General features: G+C 42.3%; 1 protein-coding gene across 4 annotated transcripts; it reads left to right on the top strand.

Moving 5' to 3' along the window:
- The first annotated feature begins 15 nt into the window (after positions 1 to 15).
- On the top strand, positions 16 to 9,596 carry zgc:136971 (S9 family peptidase). 4 transcript variants are annotated; one of them, XM_051424473.1, is made up of 23 exons: positions 16 to 200; positions 331 to 457; positions 2,114 to 2,249; positions 2,493 to 2,568; positions 2,652 to 2,727; positions 2,966 to 3,060; positions 3,210 to 3,344; positions 3,545 to 3,636; positions 4,525 to 4,562; positions 4,672 to 4,793; positions 4,946 to 5,006; positions 5,249 to 5,343; positions 5,622 to 5,673; positions 6,052 to 6,144; positions 6,556 to 6,659; positions 6,880 to 7,012; positions 7,164 to 7,247; positions 7,366 to 7,446; positions 8,114 to 8,202; positions 8,339 to 8,532; positions 8,623 to 8,725; positions 8,949 to 9,055; positions 9,254 to 9,596. In XM_051424473.1, the coding sequence occupies exons 2-23, from the start codon at positions 337 to 339 to the stop codon at positions 9,351 to 9,353; spliced, it is 2,187 nt and encodes a 728-aa protein (XP_051280433.1). In that variant the 5' UTR covers positions 16 to 200; positions 331 to 336; the 3' UTR covers positions 9,354 to 9,596. The 4 variants fall into 4 exon arrangements, with proteins under 4 accessions (XP_051280433.1, XP_051280432.1, XP_051280431.1 ...); XM_051424472.1 differs by having other exon boundaries at positions 328 to 457; XM_051424471.1 differs by having other exon boundaries at positions 16 to 457.
- Positions 9,597 to 12,432: the final 2,836 nt, after the last annotated feature.

The following is a 12,432-nucleotide window of genomic DNA, read 5'->3' as shown; positions in this document are numbered from 1 at the left end:
ACAGTGGTATCGTCCATTCATGAATTCAACATGGAGTCGCTTGGTGCTGCGAAAATCATTGTTGTGAAATGTTGAATCAAGTCCAGAAGAGACGATAAAACCATTCACAGACTAACGTATACGCCCAATGAACGGTACCGGAGGAAAAGCGACGCTGAGGACTGTGTGAACCCTGCGCGCGGCCGCTAACGGGACCCGGTGTAACGTTACTGCTTGATGCATGAGTTTGCACTTGAGCTGCTAGCGTTGGACCGTGTGACAGCCTGGTGACTTAAATGTGAGCTCTCTCTCTCTCTGTGTGTGTGTGTATGTATGTGTGTGTGTCAGCAGACACAGATGGACCATTCCGGACAAATCACCGGGGTGTACGGGGAGGTCAGCTGCCTCCCTACGCCTGTTTCTGCCCATGTGAGTGAGGAGCAGCTCCCCGAGCTCCGGATCTACACTGTGGCCACAGGTGAGCTGCTGCAGACACACCCACTGGCTGCACAGTGCTGCACATTGTCGCCGATGAGCCTGCAAACCATTTGCAAAGCAGTAAACGTGCATGTCAGCATTGGTTTGTTCTGCATTATCACACAGCAATGATGGAGCTTCAGTGGATGCATTACAACTCAACTCAAGCAAATTCAAACTGTTAACTAAACTAAACTAAACTAAATGTGTTGTTTAACAGTCTGGATGTGAATGAGAACCACAAATAAATGAAGACAAGTCCTGTAAAGGACACGTGATTTGTAGTTAAGGAGATAAAACATAAAAGCATGGTGCTGTTATTTTGTCTAACTTGAATAGACAATAGTATAAACTAAATGTTTCTAATTCAAAGTCTGAATTGTCTTTATATATGAGATACACCATACCAATCTGTAATGCAGTGCAATTACACAAGGACCCCCCACAGTGTACTGAAAGGAAGAAACAACACAGTGGTTGATTTTACTGTTCTTTGAGCCTTACCAGCAGTGTCCTGAGGGTGGAGTCATTAAGTGTAAGTTAATGTCAACTTGCCCAACAGACAGTGTGAAAAGCTGACCATCTGCACTGATGATGGCACAGGAGGAAAACTCTACATCTTTATTATCTGGGGAATATGAGTGTCCACAGTAAACATCTGTGAAATATTGCCATGCGTTTGAGTGTGTTTAATGTTGTTCATATGTCCATTCAAACGGCCATGTGAACAACTGAAAGTGATGGAAGGTCAAATGTCATGACCCATAGTTATTAGCCTGAATCAGCAGAAAACAAAACAGTCCATCTGGGAGTGAGTGTCTGCAATTGTTTGGATGCCGTGACAACCTGCTGGTCAAAGGCGCTCTGGGACTGACACCAGTGATCTTGACTTAAGGGTTTAAAAAGGTTTACAGGGTAAATCCATCTGTCTGCAAGAATACACCAATCAGCCATCACATTAAGACCCCTGACAGGTGAAGTGAATTACACTGATTATCTGGTTATCATGGCTGCTGTCAGTGGGTGGGGTATATGAGGCAGCAAGTGAACATTTTAGTTAAAGGAAGACGAGCTACTGTAGCTCAAACTGCTGAAACAGTTAATGCTGGTTCTGATAGAAAGGTGTCAGAACACACAGTGCATCACAGTTTGTTGGTATGGGACTGCATAATATATGACCACCAGGGTGCCCAGGTGGTCATAATGTTATGGCTGATCGGTGTATGTTCAACCTGACTGTTGCTTACTGAATATTGTATAGTACATTGGACTGGGGTTGAGGGAAGGACACCTAAATGGCTGTTTAAATGGTCTTGGCCTAACATAAATAACATACAACATTACATGATGTTATGACATAAAACATTTTCTCAATTTATGTTTTTTTTTTTAAGAGTTGTCTTTAAGAAATGTCAGAGGTGAGAAATTTTAAAGTTGAACCATGAAAATTATAATCAAAGATGACAGTGACAATAAGTTTAGCATTAAATTGAACATTACTGGAAGTTTAATTACTCATAATAATAACTCTAGAGTACTGCACAACACAAATATACTGTATCATCAACTTGTACAGATTTGGATGATTTAAATAATGACGCGTCTCTTTTTTTGAACCCAACGTTTGAAAACCTCTCACTGTGTTCCCACATCTAAGAGTGGAGTCAGGGCGACCTGGTCCGAGGCTCCAGACTTCGCTACTCGCAGCAGTGGACACTGATCAGAGACAGCAACGAGCACAAGAGCATCAGGACCGTCCTCCCACCAGGACCCTGTGTACCTGTGTCTAGAGAGTGAGTACACGCACACACACACACGCATGCATGCATTAAACAGAATCCTCTTAAATGTCACTGAGATCTCTATCTAAACCTAAATCTTCCCATTTTGGGGTTCAAGTTCTTTAACTTGTCACTTAGCTGCAGTGTGACATCACTGTGGGTGTGGTTACAGACTGATAACCAGACAACATTGCTTTTTTTTAGCCTTGTCTTCACTTCCTCTTTAAGAGTCTTTATTCCTCTTCTGTTCTTCAGGTTACTCAGTGGACTCTCTCCCATTCGCAGCCTGAGGGCCGTTGTCAGGGAAACCGTTGGCCACCAGCTCCTAGAGGTGAGAAAAACAGTTAATTATTGTTTCCTGTATCAATGTGCGAGCATTTTGACAGACTGTTGTTAATGGTTGCTGCTGTCCAGATATGGGACCAGCACTGCCTCAGGAAATGCCTCAACCTGACTGCTCTCAACAAACACGGCAGAGTGTACGATGACGGTATGATGCACATTTCATGTTTTTACACGTGTTTTTTCTTGTTTCCCCAAACAAGAAAGAAATCTGACATATCATCACCCAGAAATAGCTGAACGTCACTGACCCAGTCACATGTAGTGAAACCTATAGTATGTTCCACTTTTGTGACAATTGTGGGCTATTGTGGCCTTTAATGGTTGGGTGTTAATGTAGCTATATAAACACTTATTGGTGTGTGTGTATGTTTGTGTGTTTCCAGCCCAGTTTGGCTGTCTGTCATGGTCAGAGTGTGAGAACAAACTGCTGTATGTAGCCGAGAAGAGCACACATGATGAGGAGTCTGCATGCAGGACGGTATTACAGACAGACACACACACACACACACACACACACACACACACACACACACACAAAAAAAACAGAAGATTACCAAGTCAGTATCTACACAGAGACGTGTTTTTATGTACAAAATGTGTTTCACTTGTTTTTCTGGGTGCAAACAGGACAGGAGTGTGTACTGTGAAGACTGGGGCGAGGCTCTGACCAATAAAAGCGTTCCAGTGATGTGTGTGGTGAATATGCAGAGCGGCTCTGTCAGCGTGCTGCAGGGCGTCCCGCCTGACGTCTCACCTGGACAGGTGAGGACAGAGAGGCTTGCAGCTTCATCAGACACATCAGGAAATGTTTGTTAGTGTGTGGAGGTCAGGTGTTCAGTGTCCCAGTGTGGCTTTAATAATACTGATACAAACAGTAGGATGTACTCTTGCCTTTTGCACATGCTAATATTCAATGTTTTTCTGTATTCTTGTATCTGTGTGTTTGTGTTGTTTTCCTCCAGGCTTTGTGGGCTCCCGGCAGTCAGTCTGTGTTTTTTGTTGGTTGGTACCACGAACCCTTCAGACTTGGACTGAAGTATTGCTCCAACCGCAGGTTAGATAACTGCTTTGTTTTCTGACTCAGTCTGAGTCAGAAAAACAGCAGCAGCAGCAACTGACACACTGAAATAAACAAAGTCAAGTTAAGTTTATGTATACAGCTGGAAATCACAAGGTTTTGACATCAAAGTAATAAAAAAGTCATGGGCAAATCAAGTTTCAGGGAAAATAAAATTGAAATTATATTTTTAAAGACATACTCAAATTATATTTAACGTAATCAAAATTGAGATTCTTTCGCAGGATTACAGTTTTAAGTTACATCAGTTTTTCTTGAAAAATACCCTGGGCAGAGGTCACATGTTTGATGCTTAAAATCTTTCCATTTTCCATTTCTTCCATCTTCACTTTCTTTATTGCTACATGGTCCTGTTGTCTAAGAGAATACACTTGCAACAATACTTCTTTTACATTACATTTATTTTCTCTTAAATTAATCCAAAAGCAACAGAAAGTAATCAAGTTACTTTACTTTAATATTGTGATACTTGGATTGGGTTACTGACTACATTATTACACTAATTGCTACAGGTAATTAGTAACTGTATTGGATTACATTTTTAAAGTAACCCTGAACGAACTGTATATAAAAGCACTACCACTGATTATATTTACATAACATGAGTCAATGATCATTGTCATCACTGTCTAACTTTCTTGTGTATAAGATATGTTGAATTGAAACTTAAAAGGAAAATGGAAAACAGCAGCGACTGAGCAGAAAGAGCCGAAACCTTGTTTTTGTTTCCAGGCACCAATAGAACATTTAGCCCACTGAGTTATGTAACAGTATAGTTTATTTGTAGAGCAGGCCTCAAACTAAACAGTGGAAATTACAGTTTTCAGTTTCATTTTGTGTCTTTCTCATAAAATTCTCTTTCAGGTCAGCGTTATTCAAGCTCGACCTGGATGGGAACTGTGGTGAGCACATTGTCTTTGTCTCCTTGTTAATGAACCCAACACACACACACACCACACTCTCTCCGCTCTGCTCATCTGATCCCTGTGTATCCTCCTCCCTCCAAACCAGAGAGTCTGTCTGGGGACAACCTGTCTGTGTCCTGTCCCAGGCTGAGTCCAGACGGGTCCACGCTGATCTACCAGCAGGGTCAAGTGTTTGGTCCTCACAGCCAGTGCCTCAGTCTGCAGCAGGTATAGTGTGTGTGTGTGTGTGTGTGTGTGTGTGTGTGTGTGTGTGTGTGTGTGTGTGTGTGTGTGTGTGTGTGTGTGTGTGTGTGTGTGTGTGTGTGTGTGTGTGTGTGTGTGTTTTCCTTCTGTTAATAGTGTCTGTCAATCCTCCACAGTTGGACCTGAAGAGCGGGAAGACGTCCACACTGTTGGATGTTGTCAACAGACCGCATACTGGTACGTTGCATTCTGTTGGCTTTTAGCCACAGTAGTAATGCACATTTCCAAATCGGCACCTTCTTTTCATGTGGTCAGTCTTGAACTAAACAAACTAAACGAGCAACAAAGTTCCAATAAAATATAAGAAGCTTTTTACAGGATTATAGAGCTAATCCAGGGAGCGTGAGAGAGCTCTGTGGAAGACCAGACTTAAAAATATAAGAAATGAAAATGTAAAAAGGTAATTCTCTCTGTCTCAGGTGAGTTTGCAGGTGTGTATGAAGCTCTACCGCCCTGCTGCTGGTCTGCAGACAGTCAGAGAGTGGTGTTCAGCAGCGCCCGCAGAAACTGGAAGGTAACAACCACGTATTAAAGGAATAGCTTGAAATCACTGATGTCTTTTGTGTAATTCGTACATAAGCCAAAATGTAAGAACTACAACTTATCAGTAGAGCTTTGGAGGCGCTGGAAGCTGGATTTTGTGACATTTCGACAGAGCCAGGCTAGCTGTTTCCCTTTGCTTCCAGTCTTTATGCTAAGCTAAGCTAATCAACTCCTGGCTTAATACACTGATATGAGAGTGGTTCTGATCCTCTCTCTCTCTCTCTCTGTCTCTCTCACTCTCTCTCTCAGGATCTCTTTATGGTCGACAGAAGATCAAACAAAGTTACCTCCCTCTCTGATAGTAAGAGCCCATCCTCTCCTCCACCTCCTCCTCCTCTCTCTCTTCTGTCCACATCTCCATCTCTGTCTTTCCCTCCTCCTCCTCCTCCTTCATCTTTCTCATCTTTCTCATCTTTCTCTCATCCTCCCCTCTCTCCTCTGCTTCCACCTCCTCCTTCCCCCTTTTGGCCTCCCCATCCTCCCCCATCTCCTGCTTTTCTTCCTGCCCCTCACTTTCCTCCCCCTCCCCCTGCTGTCCCTCTGCCATCTCCTCTTCCTCCTACTCCCCTGTCCCCTCTTCTTCCACCTCCCCCTTCTCCTTTTCATCCACTTTCAGGTCCTCCCCCTTCTTACTCTCACCTTCCTCCTCCTCCTCCTACTTCCCCTTCTCCTCCTCCAGATCCTCTTCCTGATCCTCCTCCCCTCCTTCCTCCTCCTCCTCCTCCTCCACCCACTCATCTTCATCATCAGGAACACAAGCGAGAACAGGAAGGTACGACAAGACCAACAGGTTTTAATGTTGCCACCAACATCCTATTGGGGAATTTCAAAATAAAAGTCTAAAATTGCAAAACCAACACAGGAGCACACAATGAGCGCCAAAGATGACACAAAATTAAAGACAAATGTATACATTACCACATATCATCACAATAGTGTTGAGATTTATATTTTAAGAAGTGCTCAAATTAAGGTTTTATTGCAAGAGCTGAATGTTGCTGGCACTCTACAAAATAATTATTTTAAATTTCAAATTCATCTTTGCATACACAAGGGTATATCATTTCAAAACCCCTTTAAAAACTTTCACCAGACCTTTATGTCTGTGTTTGTTTCCCTTCTATCATATCACTTCTTTCTTTCTCTTTACTCCGGTCTCTGTGTTGCCTCCCCTCCTCTGCAGGTCTCTTTGATCTGCCCAAACTTTTTGGCAGCTGGAAGCTGCTCACAGTTCAGAAGGACCTGATGGTTGTCTGCTGCTCCAGCCCCAACACACCTCCCACTCTGGTCAGACAGCACACACACACACACACACACACACACACACACACACACACACACACACACACACACACACACACACAGGCGCATGAGAGACACAACACCAAGCACTATGCTAAAATACTGTTTATGGCATTGTTAAACAAGATTGGTTTGATGAAAATGTTATTTACTTGCAATGTCTTTGTGTTGTGGACTATGTTCGTGTGTATGTGTGCATGCGCAGAGGGTGGGTTTCCTTCCTTCAGCAGGTGAGGCTGTGACCTGGCAAACCCTGCAGCAGCCAATCATGACCTTTGACTTCCACTGGACAGTTCTAGATGTTACACCTCCACAAGACGAGGACAACACACACTACTGTGAGCATGAGACACACACACACACACACACACACACACACACACACACACACACACACACACACAGTCCAAATGATGATGATGAGTCACTTCTATCCAACTTGTTGTGATATCAAGCTCTGTTATTCTTACTTTTTGTCACTATCATCAGCTGGTTTAGACTTTGGGGCTGTGCTGGTTAAACCGTCTCGTCTCCTCCATGAAGCCAAGATACCTCTGGTCGTCTTCATCCATGGTCTGTGTTTACTTCACTTATTTGTATGGTTGCTGTATTTCTCCTAATAGGATGGGAACATATTGAAACATTTCTTGATTTATTTATATAATGATGTGATGTTTGTTTGCTCCCCCAGGTGGCCCCCACTCCCAGTTCCCAGCAGAGTGGAACACCACCACAGCTGGACTGGCTAAACTCGGCTTCGCTGTGCTCATGGGTAAGACGCCTCTGTTTCTGTCAGACACACACTCACATGCAGCATACACAAACTCTAGCGCACTAAAATAATTAGTTTGACATTTTGTCAACCACCAGCTGGCTAGCTTAGCTTTAGCTCAGTGATTAGCTCCATATTTGGCACACAGACATAAGAGGGGTATTGATCTTCTCGTCTAACTCTTGGCAAGAAAGCCAATAAGCATACTTCCCAAAAAGTCGAACTATTCCTTTAATTTGTAACGTACATATGCACATATGCGTTTTAACTTGGACTCATCATTTTTGTTTAAAAATCTGTGTCTTTAGTTTTTAATCATTACATCCATGTGTAAATCTGTTTAAAATATATATATATATTTTCAGAAAAAACACTGTGGTTCCGCTGTTATGTTACTTTTAATTTTACCTTACGTTTTATTAATTTTGTCTCCATTTGTTCTCATAGTTTTCTATTACCAGAAGAATAGTGTATATATAGAGAGTATATATTAAATACGTGTGAAAAGCAATTTCATCCAATCTGTATTTTTTCTTTTACAAATAAAAGGGTGGAAACCACTAAAAAAAAAAAAGCCTCTAAAGTCACATTATCAAAAGTTTTTCCATTTCTCTTTGGATTTTTTTGAATTTTGGATTCTTTCTCCCTCCTGTGTCTCTCTACCTAGTGAACTACAGAGGATCCACCGGGTTTGGCCAGGACAGCATTTTGTCCCTAATCGGTCAGATCGGAAGCCAGGATGTGAAAGATGTGCAGGTACCGGCTCACACACAGTCCTTGAGTCCTCGGAGAAAAACAAAAATCTGTGAAATATAGAATCTCAGGACTGGAGTTGCAATGATTAGGGAGGAAAAGGGGCTGAACATGATTTGATCTGAGTGTCTTTACCCAGAGGGCCGTGCTTACTGTGCTGCGGATGGACAACACCCTTGACCCCAAACGCTTGGCTGTGATTGGTGGTTCTCATGGAGGTTTCCTATCTTGTCATCTGGTCGGTCAGTACCCAGAGTTCTACAAAGCGTGTGCGGCCAGGAACCCTGTCATTAATGCTGCTACGTTATTGGGCACCAGTGACATAGTAGACTGGTGAGACACATGCACGTACACTTGTCCACACACTCCAACAAACACATCCAGACAACTTTAAAGTTTCTTATCCTCTCTATGTGTCCCCAGGCGTTACACCAGTGTGGGGTTTCAGTACTCATATGACCAGATACCCACTGCTGAAGCCCTGGCTGCTATGTTAGAGAAGTCCCCCATCAGACATGCTGCTCAGGTCAGACACATGTAGACTTCAATTATCATAATATAATTAATCATAATGTACAATCATAATGGCCCTAGAGCAAAGAAGAAATGGTTCATAAAGAAAAATGTAAATGTACCATTTTATTTGTTTTAAGAAAACAAAAAACTACAGAAACTTCAAAATCTAAAGAAACTGCCATGAAATCAAGTGTGTGTTGGTACAGTGTATTTATCTGTGTGTTTGTTTGTAGATTAAGGCTCCAGTGCTGCTGATGCTGGGGGGCAGAGACAAGCGAGTGTCTCCTCACCAGGGTCTGGAGCTCTATAAAGCACTGAAGAGCAGAGCTTTGCCTGTCAGGTACAACAGAGAAGACATTAAATATATCCATTTAAAAAAACTCCATCAATGATCCAACATAACAGCCTACGGCAGAGGTTTTAATTCAGCTCAGGCATTCTTGTAATCTTTTCAACACTCTGTATGTCATCAAGACTAATAATAGTGATTATCAGGACTGATATTAAGCTTTGCCCATCGTTCTGTTTGTCCATCCAGATTGCTGTGGTTTCCAGAAGACGGACATTCTCTGTCCAGGGTGGACACACAGGTTGACTGCTTCCTCAACACAGTGCTGTGGCTGCAGCAGCATCTCTGAACATACACACAACAACTGTGATGATGAACAATCTTGAACACACCACTGCCTTTTTAACAACAACAAACACATTCTACATGTTACAATGTACCTGATTTTGTAAAAACATTTCAAAGAAAATTTTACAAACCTATATTCAATATAGTTTGTCATGTTTGGTTCCTCAATGCTGCATGTAAAGTGTCCCAAACTATTGTCACATTTATAACAACTGATTAAAAAAACTCATTATACTAGTCCTCATTCATCTGCCAAGATCAGTACTTAATTTTAAGCTGGATGAGACTGAGTTCCGTCTGCAGTCTTGCAATATTTTCCTTATATATATCTCCATAATTATCATACACAGTAAATGTAGTGCACACAATGTCCAACAGATGGCAGCCTCTGCCTTTCATAACACTTTTCCTTTTCTCGAACCATTTATTCCATTAAAAATTAAACCTTTTATCTGACCAACGTTATAATATGTATATGTAGCTGTTAGATTTAGATAAATATATAATATATAAGACCAGTGTGACCTTCCTGGTGGCCATATCACTCACTTTCCCATCAAAGAGATCCAGAGTTCAAAGTGTAACTTAAACAGCCACATTTCAAAAAGTGACATCTGAAGCCTTGTAACCACCCAGACCCACTACAGAGCTGTAAACCACCCAAACCAGTAGAAACCTCATCTGGAGTCTTTTATTGAGGTTCTTGACCACCTTCCTCATAGTGCTGCCCAAACAAATAATCTACTCTAACCCTTCAACCAAGATCTGACAAAGCAATCCCTTCCTGTCTCTCTCCCTCAGGTCTGCATTTCTTGTCATGGCGATCAGCTCTTGAGAAACATAACTGTCTCTTTTGCTTACTAGATATTTACATGTCCTCACCATACACTTGTCTACCTCATCTTCTCTACATTTGACACTGGACAGGTCTTTTACCCCCATTTCTGTGTTTCTTGTCAAACATAAGGCTACACACAAATTCTAAGGTCAACATTACAGATTTGAATTCTCGACCTCTCAGCAAACCAACCACCCATGCAAACTCCAACTCAGATCTCAAAGCTGTATTGTCACAAACAAACAGAGTCCTTGTTAAAAGAATACAGACAAAATGGGAAGACATCTGAGACATGGGGCAAGAGATGAGGCTTGATAGCGGCCTTGAACAGTCCCACCACTTTCCTTTACCAGACAACACAAGTGGGCATTCGCTCAGTCAATACTGGCGACAAATTAAGTTAAACAGATGCAGATTTTGAAAGATTAAATGCCCGAGATGACACACAGAGGTGGTTGATGTCTTCCAGAAGTTTCCTCTCAGCAGTCTCACCCTGGTGTCCCAGACATAGCGGTGGTGTTAATTGTCCCCTCCACCAACACTTTTGCTCTGTGGCCTTGACTGCAGCTGCCGCCTGATGAAGTCACTGTAATGTGGGTGTTGGGTGAGGTCACCAATTTGAAAGATGGAGGGAGAAAAGGATGGAGATTGAGAAAGAGAGAGAGAGAGAGAAAGGGAGACTGTTGAAGAGGAAGTGACATAAAGAAAAGAGGAATGAGACAGAGTTGACTGGTTGTTGGAGACAATGAATAAGCCAGATAGAGGGAGAAGTTCATGGCGCCCCGTTGTGGTATTCTGGTGTGTGGGCCAGGGCAAAGAGATGAAGCATTGTTGAAAGCTGAAGACAGGGGATGGACTCATGCTCATGCTGGGTGTATGTAGGAGGTAGACAGACAAAGGGAGGAGAAGAGTGCAAGTGTGCTTTCTGATGCTGGGGGACAAAGAGCCTTTTGGAGTTGGTTTGTTCTGGTGCTTCCCCTCTCCAGCCGGCTGCAAAGAAAGACGGAGAAAAGTAGAGCAGAGGACGGTGGAAAATAGCTGAACAGAACAGGTCAGGGGAGAGCAAGGTTGGGTTACATTGTCCTACAGACAGATGCCAGTGAGTGAAGGCTTCATTTCCTAGGGAGCATGAATTCACTCACCAAATGTCATGGTAAATCTTCCTATTAGAGGACATTTTGGCCTGAGGATGGAGCTAGAGGGGAGTTCATGGAACGTGCAAATGGAAAGTGTTTAATCTTTGAGCGAAATGAATGAGCCTGGAACATTTTATGGCAATCTGCAAATTAGATTTTAATTCTTCTTCATTTTCAAACGAGTGGAAACGTTGTCCTGATGTTGGTGCAGTCACCAAAAACATCATCCTCTACTACCATTTAGTGCTATAAATAACTATTAATCATTCATTGGCAGTCTTGCAAGTGCTTTGGATCAAATTGTTATCTCCCTTGGATAAAGTTTGACATTTTGGAAAATAAATTTTCTTGCCAAGAGTTAGTTTGGAAGATTGACGCCACAAGTCTGTATGCCAAGTATGAAGCTACTACCAGCAGCTGGTTAGCTTAGCTTAGCACAAAGACTGGAAATTGGGAAGCATTTAGCTTGGCTGTGTCCAAACGTAACAAAATATGACCACCTCTAAAGTAGCAAGTATCATCTTGGTTGTTTAATCCGTCCAAATCGTCAAGTTATGTTTTTTTTCTTATGTTGGGTTCTGTGAAATTATCATTTCTTGCAGTAACTTCTTGGAGTGTCTGTTTGCTTGGCAAGCTGAGGGTGATGAGAAATCAGGTAGGTACATTCAGGCTAGCTCTTCCCCTCTGTTTCCAGTCTTTGTGCTAAGCTAAGCTAAATGGCTGCTGGCTATAGCTTCATATTTACCGTACATGAGAGTGATAGTGATCTCATTTAACTCTAAGCAAGAAAGCAAATGATCATATTTCACACACGTGTTCAAATTCACTGAAATGTCCTTAAAACAAATGTTCCCCAAAACCCTTACCAGGCTCATAGTCGAGTGTAGAGATGAAACATAAGATTTTGATTCTCCTGCTGTTTAGGAGACAAGAGATAGGATAAAAGGTTGCAGCTGTACACACTATTGATATTTAATCTGAAGAGTAATTTTGAGTAAGAAATAAATGGGTCCTGTCAATAGTGGACACCCGGTTCCAGTTCGTGCTCAAACCCACAGTAGAGAAGGTCTGGCTGTAATCCTTGACTGAGCTGTGTGCTGTCTTGA

The sequence above is a fragment of the Dicentrarchus labrax genome, unplaced genomic scaffold (assembly GCF_905237075.1).
Source record: "Dicentrarchus labrax unplaced genomic scaffold, dlabrax2021, whole genome shotgun sequence".
In the NCBI taxonomy this organism is placed as follows: Eukaryota; Metazoa; Chordata; class Actinopteri; family Moronidae; genus Dicentrarchus; species Dicentrarchus labrax.
This window is presented reverse-complemented; position numbering and strand designations above follow the sequence as displayed.